General features: G+C 45.3%; 1 protein-coding gene and 1 long non-coding RNA gene across 2 annotated transcripts in view; one reads left to right on the top strand and one right to left on the bottom strand.

Annotated features, from left to right (window-relative positions):
* The window catches only part of LOC108583361, a 30,259-nt gene extending 24,409 nt beyond the window's left edge, over positions 1-5,850 (top strand). Inside the window, exon 2 of the long non-coding RNA XR_004180457.1 lies at positions 5,746-5,850. This is a non-coding gene — a long non-coding RNA (uncharacterized LOC108583361). The remainder of the gene's footprint in view (positions 1-5,745) is intronic.
* LOC101024912 (carcinoembryonic antigen-related cell adhesion molecule 8) lies at positions 1,608-16,572 on the bottom strand. Its single transcript, XM_003915632.5, has 6 exons — positions 16,410-16,572; positions 15,178-15,537; positions 11,638-11,916; positions 10,983-11,237; positions 5,014-5,145; positions 1,608-3,501 (listed from the first exon to the last, which is right to left on the bottom strand). The coding sequence occupies exons 1-5, from the start codon at positions 16,471-16,473 to the stop codon at positions 5,054-5,056; spliced, it is 1,050 nt and encodes a 349-aa protein (XP_003915681.1). The 5' UTR covers positions 16,474-16,572; the 3' UTR covers positions 1,608-3,501; positions 5,014-5,053.
* Positions 16,573-23,058: the final 6,486 nt, after the last annotated feature.

Below are 23,058 nucleotides of genomic sequence, written 5' to 3'. Positions count from 1 at the left end.
GGCGCCCGCCACCAGGCCTGACTAATTTTTTTGTATTTTTAGTAGAGATGGGGTTTCACCATGTTGGCCAGGATGGTCTCAAACTCCTGACCTTGTGATACGCCCGCCTCAGCCTCCCAAAGTGCTGGGATTATATTTGTGAGCCACCGCACCTGGCCTGCTTCATTTTTTTAATCTGTAAAAATGGGGATAACATGCAGGAATTTTTGTGAAGATGTTAGCTACATGGAAAGATCTTAGAATAGTGCCTGGCACATAGTGAGTGCCAAGTCAGTGCAAACTATTATGATTACGGGAATAGGAAAAGGTGCCATCCTGGACGTGTAGGGTGAGGAGGTATTTTCCAGCCAGGGTCCTAGCAGGCCAACTGGAGATGAAGATGGTTAAGCAGAAGCAGCTTAACTTCCAGGAGTGGAAGGATTGGGGAGCAGTAACTCATGCACAAGATTCTGTGAAAATGCCTTTACCCAACAGCAGGGATACCCAGAATGGGTGTGGCTTCTGTCACAATTGTTGTCTGAGAGTGTGTCCTAGACTCAAATGGCTTTGATGTAAGCCAAGTACAGAAATGGGCTTCAGGGCTACCTTGCACATAGCATTCATCTTGTCAAAGGAAAGCATTCGTCTTGTTAAAGGAAAATATTCATTTTGCTAAAGGAATCCCCTCTTGTAGCCCTGGTTATTATTTTTGTCTCAGTACTACTCTTGTTTATAGGTTGTCAAGAGAAAGATTGAAGAAGTGTGAAATACGGAAGTGCATATATGAATTAACAGGGCAGAAATGGGACTGAGAAAGTGTGTATCAATTTATGTGAACATAAAGAGGACTTCTTGTTTTAAACAGATCTCTTTGTATAAATAATGTGGGCTGTCTTGAGTGGATGGCAGACTCTATCACAATAATAACAGCCCAGCAGAGTCCCAAGAGAATGGGGCGCATGACTTCTTTCTCAATGGCAAGTTAAGAGTGTGTAAGTCGGTGAAGAGAGAGGAGATGAAGAAGAAGATGGGTGAGGATGAGAGAAATGAGATGGTGAAAAGAACAGACTGAAAGGAATGTTTACTGAGTGCTCATTGGGTACAGGCTCTGTGACTAATACCTTACACATCTTAATTTACTCTTGGACTGTCATCTTCTGATACAGTAAGAGTCATCTTTGTGCTGCTGATGAGAAAAGGCTGTGGGAGGTGAAGTGAGTGGTCCAGGATCATCCAGCCAGTTCGTAGCAGAGCTGGTGTGTTTCACCTCAAAGTTGGTGCTCTTGCCTGTGATTCACACAGAACAGTGAGATATAGAAAGAAGGCAAAGGAAATTTTTATTGTGAGTGATGTTTATGAAAGTTACCAGTGTTAGGCCTCCCCAAAGTGTCCACGTCCTTATCCACGGAACCTGTGCATGTTACTTTATTTGGCAAAAAGACTTCACTGTTGAGATGGGAAGTTATTTTGGATTATCTGGGGAGGTCCAGTGTAATCAGAATTGTCCTTGTAAGTGAAAGAGGGAGGCGGGAGGGTCAGGGTGAAAATGCTGCAGCTGGAGAGACTCCACTAACCATTGCTGGCTGTGAACATGCATCAAAAGACAACATTTCAACTAATGTAGGTACAGATCTAATAGGCTTTTATTTGTGATTCAGGATTTGGGGCAGCTCTCACTCTATGAACACAATGATAGCTCCCCCTGGGCAATACAATAACAGAACAATGGGTTTTGTCAAATTGGAACCAGTAAACAGAGCCATAGAAATAAATGGATCGGTTAACATCAGGGTACTTCAGGTTACTTTTTTTTGGGGTAAATGTTAAAGCAGAGGGGACTTCCTTATGATGTTGACTCAGGGAGACTGGAATCTTCTGTTTTCAGAAAACACTAGTCTGTTTTGAGATCTGCTTCCTTAAAATTCTAGTTGGAGTATGTAGCATTTAGCATGAGTGGCTCTAATTTGGAGTCTTTAGACTCTCACTTAAGTGAGAGTGTGACCAAAACTTAAAGCATTAGCATTACCCTCAGTTATCATCATTTTTGACTTCCATCATTTATAGGTTATGATATCCTCCTGATCACACATTTCTTTGAGTTTATGTAATTCCAGCCAAATAGAGACCATTTGATATTTGATGGATGGCAGCACACAAACATTTAATACTTTTAGAGATTACAGCACACCAGGGAGACCGCTAGTATGACTATGAGGAAGATAATGTTAAGAGTTTGGAGTATGCATCTTTGGCAAGATGCAAACCAACTAAAATAGAATAGATCAAAGAATGAACCAGATGAGTGTAGCCATTTTAACCAAGTAGCATGTTTGTTAATTTTTGTAACTGAGACTCTATAACACCTGATATATTTGTCCATGTGCAACAAGAAGCGTCATAAACTATACAGAGTCCTCTCTGATCAGCCAATAGGGAGCAATTTTATTATCTAGCATTGCATGCCTGGGTTAAAGTAAAACAGGCAGTGAGAACAAGTAAGTCTAGGAGTCTGACTCTAAAAGGGACCATAGTACATTTGAACAAAGTTGTGTTAAAGATGCTGCTAACATCAGCCATTGGGTGGACTAAAGGATCTCATACTTAAAAATTTGGGGTTGACACGCTAGATTAGACACTCAGTTAATCTATCATTCTATGTATATTCTCAAATATAACATCCCAATCAAAGCCTTGGTAATATAACGGATGTTTTAAAATATGTCCCATTATAAAGATAGCAGATTCTCACTGAACTTGTGCAAATAACTGAATTACAATAAACATATGAATACTCATGAATAGTTGCCTAGTTCTGTGGCAGTCAGGTAGGGAGCAAAAGTAAATGTTATAATTTTTGTTCACAAAAGTCTACTTTACCAAATGGCAGTAAGTTATAGATAGCTTAAAAGATGAAGAAATTCATAAATCTGAAAAAGAAAACACTTAAAGAATTGGCAAATTTTCAAATAAAAAATCTTAAAAATGGGCCGGACACAGTATCCCAGCACTTTGGGAGTCTGAGGCAGGCGGATCACGAGGTCAGGAGATTGAGACCATGGTGAAACCCTGTCTTTACCAAAAACACAAAAAACTAGCCGGGCGCGGTAGTGGGCGCCTGTAGTCCCAGCTACTCGGGAGACTGAGGCAGGAGAATGGTGTGAACCCAGGAGGCGGAGCTTGCAGTGAGCCGAGATGGCGCTACTACACTCCAGCCTGGGCAACAGAGCCAGACTCCATCTCAAAAAACAAACAAACAAACAAACAAAAACTTAAAAACATTATCCTCATTATTATTTAGTTCAATGAAATTGATGTTTTTTTCCTTCTGTGTTTTTGTTGGCAATTTCATGAAGGTATCAGCCTGTTTGCAAGTTCTTAGACAGTTCAGTGGTATGATCTTAAAGTTATCAGAAACTTGTGTTCGGCAGTACTTGTCAGATTCTTTTCCATAAATCTTGAAAAAGAAGCAATTTTGAATGGTAGCTGATTGCAAATGCTTTGAGGAAGAATAAAAACAACTGTCTGTGAATGACAAAGATTGAAAACGACTATGGTTAAAACTCTGAGGGGAGTTCATTATGATAAAGACATGGCTCACATAGAAATTTAGTTACTTCTGTGGCATATGACATTATGAGTGGTAACATATTCGATTTCTAGGAATCTCATGTAATTTTTGGAACACTCATATCAGTAACATACCTGCAAATATAACTTAGAGAAGGTTTAGCAGCACTTATCAGTTGACAATGCTTTCCATGTAATTTAACATATCAAATAAGGCAGCTTTTCCACTTAGCTTCTGTTTTTCAACTGGATTACTGAGTTTTTGGTGGAGCCCATTAATGAATAGGGCCAGCAAAGTATAGGCTTGTATATGTTGAAAAAGTTTTCTAGGAAATTCTAATGCTCCCAGCTAAAGAACCATTGTTTTAGCCTCATGTTCTACCTATTAGAACAGGAGTTCTCCATCCTGGTTATGTGTTAGTAGCATCTGGGAAGGCTTAAAAATTACCAATGCCTGGGTCCCACTCCAGATAGTAGGTCAGAATTTATGGGTGGGGCTTGAGCATCATTTAAAAAAATGTTTCTCAGTGATTCCATTGTGTGGCTATATTTCCCATCAGATTTCTCTGATTTCTTGTGGCATTTACTTTTTTCTATTTTGGTATCACGATTATTTTTCATATCTTATCTCCTGTCTTAGGCTGTATGTTCTCTGAGGTAGGGACCTTGCCTTCTTCATTTCTGTATCTTTCATGAACACACGAATTGGTCATCAGGAAAAGGTTCTCAACCACACATAGGTTGTGTCCTGAATCTCAGGTTCCCACATTAATGCGAGAGTCATTGTTCTCCATGAGGTCAGAGGTTACTTGTTTTGAAGGGTATGTGGGTAATTCCACAGTTCAGATAGTGGATGGGAAATTACCCTGTTTCTAAGCATAGCATTGGAACTAAGAGTTCTATGTGTATTTGGGGTAGAGGGGCAGGGATGTGTAGGAAGACAGTTCTAATTAGGATGGAGGAATTATACTAGGAAGTAGAGATAAAGGAAGTGAGAAGGATTAGTAAAAAGAAGAAATGTGAACTTATAAAATAGGCCAGAATAGGCCCCTTTAGATTCTTCAGCAGGTGAGTGAACTAGATTTTAGGAAGGTAATGAGGCAGTCATATGCAAGGAAGATTTTGAAGACTGGAGACAAGGAGTCAAGCAGGACTTTGAACAGTTCGTTGAGGTCTGTGGGAATGGAGAGAATGACGCAAGTGAGAGATGTTAAGAAAGGATCAGAAGACTTTCATAGTGTATTGAATCTGGGAAACAAATGAACAGAGGTTGGGGATAATTATGTCTAAGAGACAGTGGGGTACAGGAAGCATGCAGACCAGGGAAGAAGAGACCTGCAGGAATTAGTGCTGAGAAGCAGGAGTTTATTGGGAGGAGGAGGAGATCCAGTCCCAAGATACAGGTCTCTCTCCCAAACATGGCAGTCAACCCTGCAGGAAACAGGACAAGAGGAAAGGCCATCATACCTGCCAGTCTCCCTGAAATGCAGAAACTACACCAGGGCTACTATGTCAGAGCCACCCTGGCAAGTATTCCAATCATGATGCTGACAGTGGCCCTAGCTGAGAGGCCAGGAGAACTTCCTTGTACTGAAGCATCTGTCATGGAAAGAAAAGAAAAGAAGGAATGAAGGTGATGCCATTTTACAGTGGGGTACCCCAGGAACCAGTTCCTAGCATGAAGTAGTCTCTACTTGGTTTTTCAAGGAATACATTATTTTTTGTGGGAAGGTTGCTGGGAGGTGATTAGCCATCTATATTCTTGCAGGGTTTTTTCCCTCTCACCATGTTTCTAGGCTGGTGATCAGGCCTCTGTCAATTTCATCCTGGCCTTTCTTTACTTAGATATTTTTGAAGGCTTTGTGATGTGAAAAAGCTGATTGCTATTTTATGTGTCATTAGAACTTTCCACCTTTTCACGGTTGCATCTTTTTCTCAGTGTCTTAGTTTTGGCAGGTCTCTATGGCAGGGAGATGATTGACAGAAGGCCCAGGTCAGGGCATTCCAAATTGACCACCTCCTTTGCACAGAGACCTCTCTTTCCAGGAGCTCCCAGAAGGGGTATAGAAACAAGCCCAGTATTGTGAGACTCTGTTTAACTCTGACGGGTGACTAGTTGGAGGACGCCCCATCAGCCTTGCCTAAACTCACTTAGAACTGTATTGCTATCTAAAACTTCCTTTTCTTTCTCCTTCACAGGAATCAAATCTGCATCGTGGTCTGAGGGCTCTCCTGGGTTCCTCTCACACCTGCTCCACTTTCCCTCACAGGTGTTTTTCCTAATAAATTATCTTGCATGTCTAATCCCATCTTGGTTGCATCTCATTGGGTAAAAACTAACATACTTGGTTTGATTCTTTGCACTTAGCTTTTTTTCTGTCTCTTTCACATGTAGCCAGTAACCATGTCCTCGTGTTTTCTGTGTTGCCTCTTTTTTAAATATGTGTGTGTATTTACATAAGATACCTCTTACACACACACACACACACACACACACACACACACACATACACAACCTTTTGCATCTGTTTCTTTATTTCTATTGGAACCGTTTACTTTTGGCCCTCACCAGTCAACTCAGGTTGATTATTAATGCTATGTTAGCTACTGTTGAGGGGCGCCTCCTATGGGCCAGGCCCTGTGCTAAATACTTTACCTGTATCTCATTTGTTTTATACAATAATCCTGTCAGGTAGACATTATTTCCATTTTACAGATGAGACGACAAAGGCCTAGAGTGGCGAAAAAACTTTCCTGATGTCATATGACTGGTGAGAAGTAGACTTGAGATTTGATTCTAGGACTACCCAACTTGAAGCTAATGATAATAGTAGTAATATACCAGCTAAAATTTATGAAACATTTTCTCTGTGTGAGGCATTTTGCTGAAGGTTTCATTGATGATTACATTAAACCCTTAAAACAATGCTATGAAGCAAACACTGTTACTGCAGTTTTCAGTTGAGAAATCAGAGGCTCAGAGAAGTTAAGAATCTTGTGCAAGAAATTTGTAACTGTAAACACTTACAAAAGAGGAAATAAATCAACAAACTAATTTACAACTTTATGATATAGGAGAAAAACAAACTAAACCCAAACACAGTGAATGAAGGAAGTAATAAGGATTAGAGTTGATATAAATGAAATGGAGAATGGAAAAACAGTAGAGGAAATCAATGAAACCAACAGTTGGTTCTTCAAAATAAGATCAACAAAACTGATAACCATTAACTAGATTGACTAAGAAAAAAAAGAGAGAAGACTGAAATTGCTATACTCAGAAATGAAAATGGACTCCCAGCATGGTGGCTTACACCTTCAATCCCAGCACTTTGGGAAGCCAAATCAGAAGGATTGCTTGAGGCCTGGAGTTTGAAACCAGCCGGGGCAACATAGGGAGATCCTGTCTCTACAAAATTAAAAAAAAAGAAAAAAAAAAAAAATCAGCCGGGCATGGTGGCATGCGCCTGTAGTTTCAGCTACCTGGGAAGCGGAGTTGGGAGGATCACTTGAGCTCAGGAGGTTGAGACTATAGTGAGTTGTGATCACACCTCTGCACTCCAGCCCAGGCTAGCCTAAAGAGTGAGACTCTGTCTTTCTCTCTCTCTTGCTCTCAAAAAAAAGAAAAAAAAAAAAAAAAAAAAAAAAAGAAAAAGAAAGAAGAAAAGAAAATGGAGATATTATGTATCAGTTCTAGAGAAATATTGTTTACAAAAATACTATGAATAACTGCATGCCAATAAAGTGGATAACCTAGGTGAAATGGACAAATTCCTAGAAACACACACAAAAAGTCTAGATAGACCTATAATTAGTAGGAAGTTTGAATAAAAATTTCATTTGACAAAATTCAATATTCTTTCTTAATGAAAACATACTGAGTATGAATGGAAGGAAACCATCTCAGTATAATAAAGGCAGTATATGAAAAGCCCAAGGCTAACATCATACTCAATAGAGAAAGACTGAAAGCGTTCTCCCTATGATCAGGAACAAGACAAGAATGCCTGCTTTTGCCACGTCTGTTTAACATAGTATTACAAGTCCTAGCCAGAGAAGTTAGGCAAGAAAAAAAAAAAAAAAGAATTTCAGATTGGAAAGAAGAAGTAAAATTATCTGTCTGTTCACAGCTAACTTGAACTTCTATGTAGAAAACTCTAAAGATGAAAAAAACCTGTTAGAATTTATGAATAAATTCAGTAATGTTGCAGGATACAAAATCAATGTGCAAACATCAGTTGCATTTCTGTATACTAATAATGAACAACCTAAAAAGGAAATTAAGAAAAAAATTTAATTCACATTAACATCAAAAAGAATAAAATACTTAGGGATAAGTTTAACCAAGGAGGTGAAAGGATTGTATTCGGAAAACTAGAAAACACTGCTCAAGGAAATTAAAGACAACCTCAATAAATGGGAAGACATTTTGTTTTTATGGATTGGAAGACTCAGTATTGTTAGGAGGACAATACTACCCAAAGGGAGCTATGGATTCAACACAATTTCTTTCAGAATTCCAATGACTTTTTTTTTTGCAGAAAGAGAAAAATCTATCCTGAAGTTCATATGGAATTTCAGGACTCAAAATAGCAAAACAATCGTGAAAAAAAGAACCTTGAGAAAAAATGCTGAATCCTGATTTCAGCATTTACTACAAAGCCACAGTAATCAATACAATGTGGTACTTGCATAAAGGAAGACATAGAAACCAGTGGAATGGAATAGGAAGCCCAGAAAGGAATGCTTGCATATATGGCCAAATGATTTTTGATAAGGGTGCCAATACCACTCAATGAAGAAAGTGTAATCTTTTCAACAAATGATTTCAGGAAAGCTGGAAATCCATGCAGAAGGATGAGCTGAACCTTTACCTGACACCATATACAAAAAACTAACCCACAGTAGGTCAAAGACCAAATGTAAGAGTAAAAACTATAAAACTCTCAGAAGGAAACTCAGGGGAAAAAACTCCATGACATTGGATTTCACAGTGGTTTTCTTGGTTATAACAACAAAAGCATAGGCAACAAAAGAAAAAATGGATAAGTTGAACTTCATGAAAATCAATAACTTTTATACATCAAAGAACATTTGTCGAGGAAGTGAAAGCGCAACCCTTGAAGTGGGAAAAATATTTGCAAATCATGTCTGATAAGGGATTAATTTTCAGAATATATGAAGAACTACTACAAATTCACAACAGCAAAAATCCAACAACCCAATTAAAAAAGGACAAAAGACTGGCTGGGCGCGGTGGCAGTGGCTCACGCCTGTAATGCCAGCACTTTGGGAGGCCGAGGCAGGTGGATCTTGAGGTCAGGAGATCGAGACCATCCTGGCTAACATGGTGAAACCCCATCTCTACTGAAAATACAAAAAATTAGCCAGGCGTAGTGGTGGGCGCCTGTAGTCCCAGCTACTTGGGAGACTGAGGCAGGAGAATGGCGTGAACCCAGGAGGTGAAGCTTGCAGTGAGCCAAGATCGCGCCACTGCACTCCAGCCTGGGCGACATACAAATGGCCAATTAGCACATGCAAAGATGCTCAACATCACTAGTACTTAGAGATACGCAAAACAAAACCGCAATGATGGAATACCTCAAACACATTAGGATGGCTTTGATTAGAAAAAACCACACACACACAAACAAGTGTTTTTAAAGAGGTGGAAAAATTGGAGCTCTAGTGCACTGCTGATGGAAGTGTGAAATGTTATAGCCTCTGTGGAAAATGGTATGGCTGTTTCTCAAACAATTAAGCAAAGAATTACCATTTGATCCAACAATTTCACTTCTGGACATATGTGCAAGAGAACTGGAAGGAATTTGAACAGATATTTGTACACTAATGTTCACAGCAGCATTAGTCACACAATAACCAAAAGGTGAAAACAACTGAAAAGTCCATTGAAAGGTAAGTGGATAGAAAAATGAGGTGTATCCATACAATGGAATGTTCTTCAATCTTAACAAGGAAGAAAATTCTGATACATGGTGCAAAATGGATGAACCTTAAAAACATTATGTTAAGTGGAACAAGCCAGACACAAAAGGTGAACTGTTATATAATTCCATTTATATAAGGTTGTTAGAATAGTCAATTACATAGAGACAGAAAGTAGAATGGAGGTTACCAGGGGTTGGGGGAGAAGGAGTAAGAGTTACTGTTTATTGGGTAGAGAAATTTATTTAATATGGTAAGATGAAAAAGTTCTGGAAATGGATGGTGGTGATGGTTACACAACACTAAATTGCACGCATCGTAATAGTTAATGGTGGCTGGGCATGGTGGCTCACGCCTGTAATCCCAGCACTTTGGGAGGCCGAGGCAGGCGGATCACCTGAGGTCGGGTGTTCAAGACCAAACTGACCAACATGGAGAAACCCCGTCTCTACTAAAAATACAAAATTAGCTGGGCGTGTTGGCGCATGCCTGTAATCCCAGCTACTTGGGAGGCTGAGGCAGGAGAATTGCTTGAACCCAGGAGGCGGAGGTTGTGATGAGCCGAGATCGCACCGTTGCACTCCAACCTGGGCAACAAGAGTGAAACTCCATCTCAAAAAGAAAAAAAAAAAAAAAAGAAAAGACATAGTTAATGGTCTCATGTAAAATATATATATAGTGGCTGGTAGTCTTACCTCTATAAATACACACTGGCACTGCCCCTTCCCTCCCATGCAGAACCCCTGTGGCTGAATCTCCCTATGTCTCCAAGTGTGCATCACTCACTGTCCTCCATGCTGTGCCCACAGCCTCATGCAGCCCGTGACTTCAGAGCCAGGACACAGCTGAGGAGTCTTCCTGGAGGCTCCCTGTCTTCCCATTTTTCTGCAGCCTGACTTGGGGGAGGTTTGGCTTCAACAGGCAACTTCATTTAGCCAGATTTGGGACAGGCCACCTGGGCACCTTCTCCATACACCCCGGTCACCAGGGGAGCTGGGAGCAGAGATGGGAGCAGAGTCTGAGCTGTTCCTCCCTCATCCAAGGGGCTTCCTCCTCTCATTTGGAGAATGTTGTGGCTTGTTTCAAAGCCTTGGATGTTTCTTTCAGCTAATGGCATAGGTAAAAGAAAGCAAAGGGGTAACAGAAACATAGGGGGTGCCATGTGTTGGTGACAAAGAAAAGCAACTTGACCTTGAGGACCCTCCTTCTTCCCACTTTGTGAAGCCCTTTCCACAACATAGGGCTCTGGGGCTGATGAAGGCCCCTTTCCACATTTCTCAGGTCAGCCCCAAGGTCAGCCAAGAGAAATCAGAAAAACAGGCAGAAGAGAGTCTGTAGAGATGAATTGGGAGGGTTTAGGAGAAAAATTGGGGATTTGCTTGTGCCATTGGACACAGGCTGGGAATAAAACTTTTTTTTCTGGCTCATCTCTGAAAGCCAGATAGACTCTACCAGAAAACATACTGCCAGTGCTCCAAGGATCCACTTACCAGAGACTGTGATCATCCTGACTGTGGTCCTGTTGCGACCAGTGGCTGAGTTAGTGGCGTGGCAGGCATAGGATCCGCTGTTCTTTGCAGTGATGTTGGGGATAAAGAGCTTTTGTGTGTGTTGCTGGAATGTGCCATTGACAGACCAAGAATATTGTGCCAGTGGATTAGAGGCCGCATGGCAGAAGAGGTTGAGATTTACCCCTGGAAGGTAATAGGTGTCTGAAGGGGAAATGTTGGGGGCATCTGGGCCATCTGGAGCAAAGAGAATAAAGCCACAGGTGATGTCATCAGAGGGAAGGGGAAGCTCCTGGTCTGTAGAAAGGCCACAGTGTCCCTCTGAGCCAAGCCACAACCCTAAACTCCCAACCAAACCCCTTCTGTGTCTACTGAGACAGAGTCCAAGACATTTACCCGTTTCTCCCATCAGAAGATGTGGACCCCAAGTCTCCCATGACAGGGACACCCCCTCCCCTCTTATTCTTGGTCGAGGCTGGGCCTACCCATGTTTGCCTGGTGTAGAAAGTCATGACCAGCTGGGTGTCTAGGGGTGGGGATCTGCATCTTTGGAGCTGAGAGGGACTGAGAGGCCCGGCCTCTGGCTGTGTGGATTTGGGCTGGCGGCCTGGGCCACAGAGGAACAGAAGATACTCACAGAGGACATTCAGGGTGACTGGGTCACTGAAGTTCACACTTGCTGGGTTCTGTATTTCACACTCATAGGGTCCTGTGTCATTCCTTGTGACATTGAGTAGAGTGAGAGTCCTGTTGCCATTGGAGAGCTGCAGCCTGGGACTGACCGGGAGGCTCTGATCATTTACCCACCACAAGTAGGTTGTGTTCTGAGTCTCAGGTTCACAGGTTAAGGCCACAGCATCTCTGTCTTCCACGGGATTGGAGTTGTTGCTGGAGATGGAGGGCTTGGGAGTCTCCGCTGTGCAGAGAACAGAGAGAAGACTGTCCTGTGTGGCACCTTTGATTCCTCCGCAGGCATCTTTCAATCAGAGTTGGCATCTCCCACCTCTCAGCCTACTCGAGTCCTTAAAAGCCCATGGCAGGTGTGTGTGTCACAAGACAGATGCACGATGATCAGGGCTCAGAGACCATGAGGCCACCTTCTCTGTGTGGGAGAAGCACAGACTTTCTCAAGTGTGAATTGAGCAGCAGCGCTGGGTTGTGGACACACCCAGGATGGGGAGTTACAGATCCTGGTGTCTCTTCTCGTCCGTCCCTGACCGGCTGCCTGCCTAGCCCACCTTGGGGTCCTCACCTGGAACATAGGTGCTGGGTCCCTTCCAGCTTCACAGTCCTACTTTGCCCTTTGAGGTGTGTTTTTGAGAGTTCTGTTTCCAAGAACATTCTAGAGATGGGAGACGATGGGACTTGCCATTGTCCTTAATTTCTGAGAATACTGGGCAGCCTGACCTGGGACTGGGTATTTCAACAGATATTACACAGGGGAGCCCAGGTGCAAGCCTGGAGGTCGGTTCCATCATCAAGCAGTGGAGCCACAAGATAGGGCAGTGTTTCCCAGGTGTTTCATCGTGACTTACTTGGGCCAGTGACCTCTAAAGATAGAGCAGAGTCCAAGGAATGATCTAGAAGGAGTGAAGGGGATGGGCAAGAGCAGGTGGCTTTGGAGCAGAACCATGTTTCCTTTCCTTGGTTTTTAATGTCCCTTCTTTCCCTGCAGAGGGCAGGTGAGGAGCTGTGGATCCTCCCATAAATACATGTGGACATTTGCAAATGCAAACTGACTGGTGGGAAGGGAGCATGAAGTGCTGGAAATCTGGCTTTCATGGACCATGGGTGTTTGACAGTTATGAGAGAAATTTGGGAAGAAGTTTTGCAAATATTTTCTCCCATTGGACATTATGCAAAGTGAAATAAGTCACTCACAGGATAGATACTGTAGGATTCTACTTACATGAGGTTCCTAGGGTAGTCACACTCACAGAATCACATAGTAGAATGGTGGTTGCTATGGGCTGGGAGTGGGTGGAATGGAATGTTGTTCATGGGTCTGCAGTTTCATTTACACAGGATGAGGAGGTTCTAGAGATGTGCTGTACAGCTTCATGCCTATAGTTCATACACATTTGAGTATTTCTTATACATATGGCTTAGAAACAAAAAGTATTTTGAATTTCTAACTTTTTAAAATTTTTGAACATTTGCAGTATACATACTGGTTTAGTATCTCAAATCTGAAAATCCCAAATCCAAAATGCCCCCGTGAGCATTTCTTTTGAGCATCACATTAGTGGCCAAAAACTGTGGAATTTTGGAGTATTTCAGATTTTGGATTTTTGATGGTCAATGTGTAACTGTAATTTGCTTTTTAAAATTTGTCAGGAGTTTAGATATTATGTTCTGACTACAGTCAAAAACAAAATGGAGGAAACATGAAATTTTTTCCATAAGTAGAAATTGCTCTTAATTGTCCACAGATATAAATCAATTGGTGGGAGGAGTATTTCTTTTGATAACAAAATAAGGTTTAGGTGTCCTGTGAATTCCAACAGGATCACATTATGCTCAAAGGAAGATCCTGAAGTACACTTGAAATTAGCAGCTCCCAGGTAGAGGGAGGCACGTGAGTCCTGTTAGGAGGACGCAACCGGTCAGAGAGGAAGTCTTAGGTGTGTCAGTTCCATAAAGGGAGGAACAATGCCAAATTAGGAGAAGGGATGTGTGTTATGTTAGTAAATTTAGAAAGTTTCCTGCCCCTAATTCCTACCCAGAGTTAGGCAAGATTGAGAGGAACCCAAAATAGGCATGTGCAATGCTGTCTTCATTTTCTCTTGACCTCAGGAGACACAAGTAGAGTTTGATTAGGTTTTTGCAAATTGGCTAGAGTCTAAGTGAAATGCCAGTGGCTCATGCGTCTCCCCACCCGAAGGACCCCATTTATCACAATGATGCCATCACAAGGACACAGATGTGTGTGGAACAGGCAGTAAACCCATCAGACAGCACCTGCCTGGCCATCCAGGATCTAGTCTCTAAAGAGGTTTTGAATCATTCATTCTCTCGTTCATTCCCTCTCTCCTTCATGAGAGAACGATCAAGGGTGTGTCACATGTGGGGCCTGTCCTGGTGCAGGGTGTGAGTGGGGAGAGAAAGCAAAGTCTTCTCTTTTGTCCTCCCATGGGAGTGCCAGCAACACATCAGGAAACAGGATTTCAGGTTCGGTGAGTGGGGTCAGGATCTTAGAGGGAGCCTGGACATTTCTCGCACTGGCTCTGACAGTTGGGGCAGGTGATTTAGTTCTGTACAAATTAATCAGTTGTTTATTTGCTCTCACTTCTCTGAGCTTTGGATGCCCAGGAAGAAAGGATTTGAGTCAATGGATGACCATGGGGTCCATGGAACACAATAAGCCCTGCTTTCTTGTGGAAGAGAGGATGGGGCTGTGGCTGGAGAGAGACCTCATGCGACCCTGATCTGTCCCTCGTGTTTGTGTGACCCTGGTTCAGTGACTGTGTCTTCCTGTGCCTCCATTTCTTCTCAATAATAAGCTTCTATTAAAATAAATAATAGTCTCCTAAGCCTCCCAGGCCAGTTGGCTGATGACCTAAGAAGCTTGCCCATCTGTCCTCTCCACTCTGAGTCTCAGGCGAAGGACAAGACTCTGTCCTTACCCAGGCTCTGGGTCTGAGCCCTGGCTGGTGAGCAGCTCCAGAAGCCACAGCCCTTGGACGGCTGGTAAATCTTGGCTCCTAGTTGGCCCTGCCCAGGAGGCCACAACCCAGTGCTGGCACAGGTTCCCTGGGGTCACCTGGAGTCAGGATCCTGGGACAGGGGTCTGGAGCAGGGGCGTCCAGGGATGAGCTTCTCTGTGAGGATCCCAGGGGGCCCCTCAGGTCAGGCCCTGACCCAGTTCTTTAGTCTTTCTCAGGGTCAGGTCCATGGGGAGGGCAAGGGGTGCTTGGCTGAGACTGATCTCCTCCTGCTGGGCCCCGGCCATCAGACTGTCCTTCCTCTGCCGCGAGTGTCTGCAGGGTCTGGATGGAGAAAGGAATTCTGATCTGTGGAAGTCTATCTTCCCTGTGTGGGTCCTGCACTACATGTCCAAACCCTAAAGTAGGATGTAATGTAGAGTGGGACACAGGCATAGCCCAGGCCTAACAATCCTGTGTGTGTGAAGTAGAACTGACCTCCCAACACCCAGAGGTCATGGGGAATCACTCACGATGTACGCTGAATTGGCCAGTTACTTCTTCATTCACAAGATTTAGCGTTATGACTTGTAGGGTGTAGGATCCTGTGTCATTTCTGGTGACGTTCTGCATCAGCAGGGTTGCATTGGGGTATATTGTCTCTCGACCGCTGTCTGCAGGCCCTGAGATATTTACTTGAGTTGCTATTACATATCCTATAATTCGACGATTGGCGTCCACCGTTTCCCCTTTGTACCAGTTGTAGCCAAGAGGGTCCTGGGGCAGATTGTGGACAAGTAGAAGAACTTCCTTCCCCTCTGCAGCATTGGATGGCACAGCTTCAATAGTGAGCTGGGCAGTGGTGGGTGGGTTCCAGAAGGTGAAAAGTGAGGCTAGGATGGGGTAGAGAACATCAACCAATATTACAACCTGTGTATTGGGAGTGGAAAAATGGGGACTTTTGCTTTGGAGTTTGTGGTTTTGGTTGTGTGTGTGTGTGTGTGTGTGTGTGTGTCCCCTACTGAGTCAAGGTCAGCAGCCCCCATTTCTTCAACACCTCTGACCTTAGCATTTCCCTGTGTGAAATCCTTTTCTTCAGGGTTCTTCGCGGCTCCCTCCACACTGCCCTCAGATCCTGCTCACATCAGGTGTTTTGGGAGACCCTTTCCCTGACACCTCCTCTGGAGACCCTGGGTCTTCCCTTTCTGACCTTTCCCTGCTGTGTTCCTTCCAGGGCTCTTGTCAGCACCTGACCTTACATTCTAGATCTCTTTGTGTGTCTGTCTTCCTCCCCAGGAGAGTGTGAGCTCTGTGAGGGCAGGGACTTGTGTGATGTTGGCTGCACCCCAGTGCCTGGGACAGGCTGCAGACTCCTGTGGATGAGTTCATGAGCATTCCCAGGGCCCTCTGCTTGCTGGGGTTTATTTGCCAATGTCTGACATTGTTGGCTAAGGGCAATGTTTCATACCCTGGTTATGCTTTTATTTGAAGTGTCATCTGGTATGGTTATTATCATTTTTCAAATTGTAGCAGCCAGTGATGATTAACCAGGAATATGGAACACTTGAGATGTTCCTGCCTCTCACCAATTCCAGTTCAATGTGATTTCCCTGTTGTGACCCCTGCCCCTCTCTTGTGTCCTCTCCTCTGTTAAGGCTCCAACAGAAGCCTTCTGTCCCCTCTCAGAGCCCCGTCCTCCCCAGGAGACCCCAGCCAGTCACTGTGCTTCCTCCTCCTGTCCTCTCCCAGGAAGTCCTCTCCTCACCTGTGAGCAGCAGCCCCTGCCAGGGGATGCACCATCTGCAGGGAGGGGCTGAAATGGGCCCCATGGTCTCTGCTGCCTGTGTGTTCTCCTGTATGGAGATAAGCCTGGGATCCAGAAACTTTCTGAGCACGGCTGTCAGCTGTGCTGTCCTTCCTCCTCCTGTGCTGAGCCTCTTTCTGGGGCAGGAGCACTTCTCAGGCTCATGGGCGGGGTCTGTGCCCAGGACACCTCTCTGTCCCCTCCCCTCTCAGTCCTGCCTCCTTGTCCCTCCTTTCCCTTTATTTTCTGTCTTTGTTTCAGGCCCCTGGGAATTGCTGAGGCCTCTGCCTCCTTCAGCAGTGATTCTCTCACCCCACCTCTACACACACTATGCCCAGACACACACACACACACACAGACAAACACACAGAGACACACACACAGACACACACACACAGACACACACACACAAAGAGACACACACAGACACACAGTCACACATACACCCTGTAGGTTGGGTGAGCACAGCCGTGGACCCTCAGCGTCCTGCAGCCCATGTCTCCAGGTCGGGTGCACAGTCGCTTCCCCTGCCCTCTCCCATCCCCATCTGACTCTTCCCATCAGATCAGGAGGTCGGGGCTCCGCAAGGACCCTGTCACAGGGACACCACCACTGAGCTTTGGGGAGGTGGGTGCTCACTGGTGAGAGGGAGGATCCCTCTCTCTCATTGTGTCAAGCTTGGTTGCAGCTTTCAAGGATGGACATTCAATCCCCTGGATATCCCAGAGGGAACTGTCCTTACTGGTGGTGTGCAGAGCAAATAATCTCTTACGCCTCCTGCGAGAGAGGGCTGTTCTGATTGGTCAATCGGGGGCTGTGGGCCTAGTGGTCACCAGGGACAGGTATCAGCCATTTTCTTGCTCTCTGGGTTCTGGCAGCTGAGCTGGGGCTTGGGCCTTCCATGTTCTCTCTGACCATCTTGGGTGTCCTCTGTTTTCGCCCAGCTGACTGTCCTGTGGTCATCCCACCTTCCCCATGGCTAGTGCAGCAGGAAGTGGGGAGTTGCCCAAGGGCCCCACAGGACACTGCTCTCTGAGATCCAGGAGAGGAAGCCTGGGACACAGCAGGGGCTCAGAGCTGGAGAGACTCATCCCAACTTACTCTGCAGCCAGGATAGGCTCAGCCCTCCCCATGCTGACATCCTCTGGGGTCTGTCCTAAGGGTTTGGACCTGGTCAGGCCCCTCTGTGTAGAGGAAGGATGGGCAGTGGCCAGAGAGTCCGTCTGGGGGGGACGTTGCTCACACCTGAGAGGGCAGGTAGGGATGGGCCATGTTCTGGGAACAAAGAGAGCTCATCCCTTGCCCCCAGGTTGTGTACATGAGAGAGCTCTGTCCTCCCTCCTGGCTTCACGAAGGACAGCAGGGGGCAGGTGGTCACATCCCAGATAGTGCCTGGGCGTGATCATCACATATTCCTCGAGCTTCCTGGGGTGCAGAGGGAAGGTCACAGGGTGCCTGGCTAATTCCCCAGAGGCACTGTGGGCCCTCAGGCAGCTGTGGTTCTGTGTCAGCGCTGGGCTCAGCCTGTCATGCCCTAGAGAACAGGACAGACGGAGCGGGGGGAGGGCATTTAGGGAGCAGTCACAGAAAGAGTTGATGAGGATGGAAGGAGATCATGAGGTGAAAGCGCCCAGAGTGGCGTTGCGTGCACCAGCGCTGCCCTGGCAGATGCTTTTTTTTTTTGTTTTTAGACGGAGTCTCGCTCTGTTGCCCAGGCTGGAGTGCAGTGGCCTGATCTCGGCTCACTCTTAGCTCCGCCTCCCGGGTTCACGCCATTCTCCCGCCTCAGCCTCCCTAGTAGCTGGGACTACGGGTGCCCGCCACCATGCTCGGCTAATTTTTTGTATTTTTAGTAGAGACGGGGTTTCACCGTGTTAGCCAGGATGGTCTCGATCTCCTGACCTCGTGATCCGCCCGCCTCGGCCTCCCAAAGTGGCTTTTTAGCTGGACCCCAGGGAAGGAGTGAGTGTGTGGGGCAGGAGGTGCCTGCAGAGGGAGCGGCCTCATGCTGGCGGCTGCCTGGCTGCAGGGAGGAGCTGACAGAGTCTGTATGGGGAGCTTGGAGGGTAAGGAGGACGTGGGCTGGGGTGCCCTGTGAGGGTGGACCCTGCTTGGCTGTGGGTTCCGCTGAGGGAGGTCCACAGTCGCTGGGAAGGCTCCAAGCTGGAGGGACTCTGCCGCCCTCTGGTGGACTGGAAGGGAAGTGTGGGTGGTCGCAGTCCCAGGGTAGGCTGCGTGTTTTATTCCACGTGGATCTGCACATTTCACGCGAGGTCACCCACATGTTAAGTCAGAGCTCCATCACGTTCCAGCCACGTGAGTCCCAGTTTCTGTGGCTGCAGGTTCACTGTCCTCCCTCTTTCACAATCAGATGTCCCAGACACAGATTTGTGTCACCTGTGAGTTTGTGTTTGTGTGCAGTGGGCTGCACTGTGTATGTCCTGGGGCAGTGATGTCTGCGGCTGAGCACTGGTTGGGGGTTTGGGAGCAGAAGAGGGAGGTGCAGGGTGGGAAGATCAGTGTTAGGGGAGCAGAGAGGGAGCAGGGACAAGTCATCTTTATTTCTTACTCCCAGGGGACCAGAACTCAGGACCCTGACTCTGGGGCTCAGCACCACACCCTGTTAGTGTCCCTGGGTGTCGTGAGTGCTCATAATTTTATGTTGCCTTGGATTTTTTTCAGTTGTAAGTTTAAGTGCCTTATATCAGAGGCAGGGCTTGGTCACCATGACAGTTTTCAATACTGTACCCGGTCCAAATGGCTCCAGTTGGTGGCCAGAGATAAAAGCTTAGAGACATCTCTCCTGCTTAATGTGTTGGGCTCCCCTCTCTCCAGCTGGTTCTTTTAAAAGGACAATTCTGACATGTTTTTTCTTAAATTTAAAGCTCTCAGTCACAGCGTGATCTCCTGGCCCCAGTGCCTGCTTTAAACGAACTCAGTCAATCTGTTTGCTGGAAACCTGTCAGATAGCATCCTGGCCCCAGTAAAGCCAAGATCCACAGGTCCCTTTTCTTTCTTCCTCTCTTTCTTCCTCTTTCCGTCCTCTCTTTCCTTCCTTCCTTCCTTCTTTCCTTCCTTCCTACTCTCTCTCTCTCTCTCTTTTCTTTTCTTTCTTTCTTAGACGGAGTCTCACTCCATCACCAGGCTGGACTGCAGTGGCATGATCTCAGCTTATCACAACCTCAGCCTCTCAGGTTCAAGTGATTCTCCTGCCTCAGCCTCCTGGGTAGCTGGGACTACAGGCACGCGCCACCACGCCTGGCTAATTTTCTTATTTTTAGTATAGATGGGGTTTCACCATGTTGGCCAGGATGGTCTTGAGCTCTTGACCTCATGATCCACACACTTCAGCCTCCCGAAGTGCTGGGATTACAGGCGTAAGCCACCGCGCCCGGCCCAGGTCCTTTTCTTTTCCCTGTCTGGGCTCCCTCACCTTGGTGTCTGTGGTCTCCAGGTGTGCCGTGTGCCCCCTAGTGTTGGTAAGTAGTAACAACACTTAAACTTTCACATTGTGGTTGTGTCACGGAGCCTCACCTGCCATCCAGCGCCTGACACTGAGGCTGCCCCATGGGACCCGTGCAGGTTGAGCCCCTGCTGGTGCTCTTTTCTTGGGGCCTCTGGTGCTGTTGGGGACAGGAGCTGCCAGCTAACTTTTTGAAGAAACTGAAGAGTTTTATTTGAAATAGTGGGGTCAGATGATGCATTCCTGGGCTTGGGCTGGTATAACAAACACCGTAGCCTGAGTGACTTAAACAATAGAAATCTATTTCTCACAGTTCTGGAGGCTGGGATGTCCAAGGTCAAGGTTCCTGCTGATCCAGTCCTGGTGAAGGACCCCTTGCAGATGCCTGCTTTCTTGCTGTATCTGCACATGGTAGGTGCTTGGGAGGGGGTGGAGAGACAGAGAAGGAGAGAGAACATTCTCCTGTGCCTTCCTATTTTTATAAGGGCACTAATTTTGTTATGAAACTTCCACCTTGTGACCTAGTCTTACTCTAATTGCTTCCCAAAGACCCTCTTCTCCAAATTCCATCACATTAAGGATAAAGGCTTCAGCAGTTTTTGGGGGGCACTTTCAGTTTCCAGCAGGGGAGCTGGGAGCTGCTTCTTTTCCCGTTCATGAGACCTGGCTTTCTTTGCTGGGATGGTTTCACACTCACAGTCCCACACTGGGCTGTAGCCCCACAGAGCCTGTTTCCTCCTCACTTCTTCTGCCCATTCCTAGGTTTTTCTTCCTGTGCTACCATCTCCCTGTGGCTTCACCTGCTTCAGTTGCAAGCAGCTGCCCCTAGGTCGCTGCCCCCCTCACCATCTCTGGCCTCTACCATTTTTTTCTGAGCCCTGAGTCCAGAGTTCTGAGCCCTGATCCCAGGAAGGGTGAAGCTGGGATGGGCACTGTCCAAGGTGCTGCTCTCTGTGGCCGGCTTAACAGAGAGGCACCCTGATGTATCACCAAGGAGGAGGCCCTTGAAAAAAGCTGTTCTTCAGGGGTGCTTGCATCATGGTGGGGTTGGGGGGGTAGACACTCTGGAGTGAGCTGGACCCATGAACTGCAGGGACCCTGTTCTGTTTCAGCTACCAGCTCCTCCAGCCCCGTGTTTTTCTCTGTAGCTGATTCTCTGGTGTGATCTCTAAGCCTGTGTTAGTCCTCCTCACAATGGTCAGAGCTGTCTGTGGAGATCTAATGGGGGGTATGTGGCTCATGTGCTCACATAAAGTGTCCTGGGGTCAGGCTTTGTGACCTACCCTGCCCCAACTCCACAGCAAGATCTGAATAGTGCGCCAAGTAAGATAAAGTCAGAATCCATGAGGAAGGGTGAGAATCCTGGCAGTGCTGAGGTCTGTGCCTCCAGCTTAACTCTCAGTTTCTCTGCAAATACACTTATGTTGTGCATCTGCAGTTGGCTGGGCAGTTTCATGTCTCTAAATCCTTGACTCTCTCTGTGGATAAGGTCATGAAGCGTCTGCATGTAAGTGTATGAGGGCTATCTGATCAGGGTGGGTATGTTTTACATAGTGGGTTTTCTTCACCAAAGACTTCAAAAAATTGTGGTAGAGTGTATATATGTACACTTATATATACTTATATGTGTAAGACAAATATATATTTATAAATGTATCTGTAAATATGCACATTTATAGATGTATAATGTGCCATTTAAGCCACTTTAGAATGTGCAATCAAATGGAATTAACCACATTCACTATGTTAAATAACCATCACTAGTATTTTTCCTAGAAAATTTTCATCATTCCAAACTGAAACTCTGTATCTTTTAAGCAACAACTCTCTATTTCTTCCACCCTAGACCTTGATTATCTGCAGTCTGCTTTCTGTCTCTATGAATTTGCCTGTTCTTGGGGTTTCTATAAATGGAATCATACACATATATCATTTTGTTTCTGGCACATTTCACTTAGCATAATGTTTCCAAGGTCCCTGCATGTTCCAGCGGGTGTCAGAGCTTCATTCCTCTTTATGGCTGATTCACATTTTGTTTTTATGTATCACCGTATTTGTTTGTCCATATTCATGTGTTGATGGACATTTGGGTTGTCTTCTTATTTTATCTATTGTGAATAACGCTGCAATCAACACTTCCATCTGAGTACCTGTTTGAGTCCCTGGATTCAATTCTTTGCATATAGAGCTAGGAGTAGGTGTTGTTTCACACAATAATTCTATGATTAGCACTTTGAGGAACAGCATAACTGTCTCTCATAGTGGCTGTACCTTTTTATATTCTCACTAGTAATGTATGAGGATTCCAAATTCTATGTAAGGCTGCCACATGTTATTTAACATTTTAAAAGAATGATAGCCATTGTTATCACTGTGATATGGTATCTCATTGTGGCTTTGACTTTGCAGTTTTCTAATAACTAATGATGCTGAGTGTCTTTTCATGTCCTTATTGACTATCTGTATTTCTTCTTCTCCTTCTCCTTCTTCTTCTTTCTTCTTCTTTGTTTTATTTATTTATTTTTTTGAGATGGAGTCTCGCTCTGTCACCCAGGCTGGAGTGCAGTGGTGCGATCTCAGCTCAATGCAACCTCCACCTCCTGGGTTCAAGTGATTCTCCTGCCTCAGCCTCCCAAGTAGCTGGGACTACAAGTGTGCACCACCAAGCCCGGCTAATTTTTGTATTTTTAGTAGAGATGGGGTTTCACCATGCTGGCCAGTCTGTTCTCAAACTCCTGACCTCGTGATCTACCTGCCTCAGCCTCCCAAAGTGCTGGGATTACAGGTGTGAGCCACTGCACCTGGCCTGTATATCTTCTTTGAAGAGATATCTATTTGAGTTTTTTGCCCACTTATAAATGGGGTGGTTTGTCTTTTTGTTATTGAGTTGTAGCAGTTCTTTATTTATCCTGGACATGAAGCTCTTCTGTATGTAATTTGCAATTTTTTTCTCCCGTTCTGTGCCTGGTCTTTTCACTTTCTTGATAATGTCCTTTGATGCACAAAAGGCTTGCATCTTTATAAAGCTTAATTTATCTGTTTTTCCTTGTTGTTGTTCATGCTTTTGTGTCATATCTAACAATCCATTGCCACATTCGAAGTCATCAAGATTTACCCCTCTTTTTTCTTTTTCTTTCTTAAAAAAAT

Source organism: Papio anubis, chromosome 20 (genome assembly GCF_008728515.1).
Source record: "Papio anubis isolate 15944 chromosome 20, Panubis1.0, whole genome shotgun sequence".
Lineage (NCBI taxonomy): Eukaryota > Metazoa > Chordata > Mammalia > Primates > Cercopithecidae > Papio > Papio anubis.
Note: the sequence above shows the minus strand (reverse complement) of the source record. Positions and strands in the feature narration are given on the sequence as shown.

What these genes read in the sequence shown, in the direction of transcription:
- LOC101024912 (XM_003915632.5), bottom strand. Translation starts at nt 16,473, where the DNA reads ATGGGGCCCATTTCAGCCCCTCCCTGCAGATGGTGCATCCCCTGGCAG. An exon ending in GCAGGGGCTGCTGCTCACAG is followed by an intron (nt 15,538 to 16,409) that starts GTGAGGAGAGGA and finishes ACCCCATCCTAG; the next exon opens with CCTCACTTTTCACCTTCTGG. An exon ending in TGGCCAATTCAGCGTACATC is followed by an intron (nt 11,917 to 15,177) that starts GTGAGTGATTCC and finishes TTCTCTGCACAG; the next exon opens with CGGAGACTCCCAAGCCCTCC.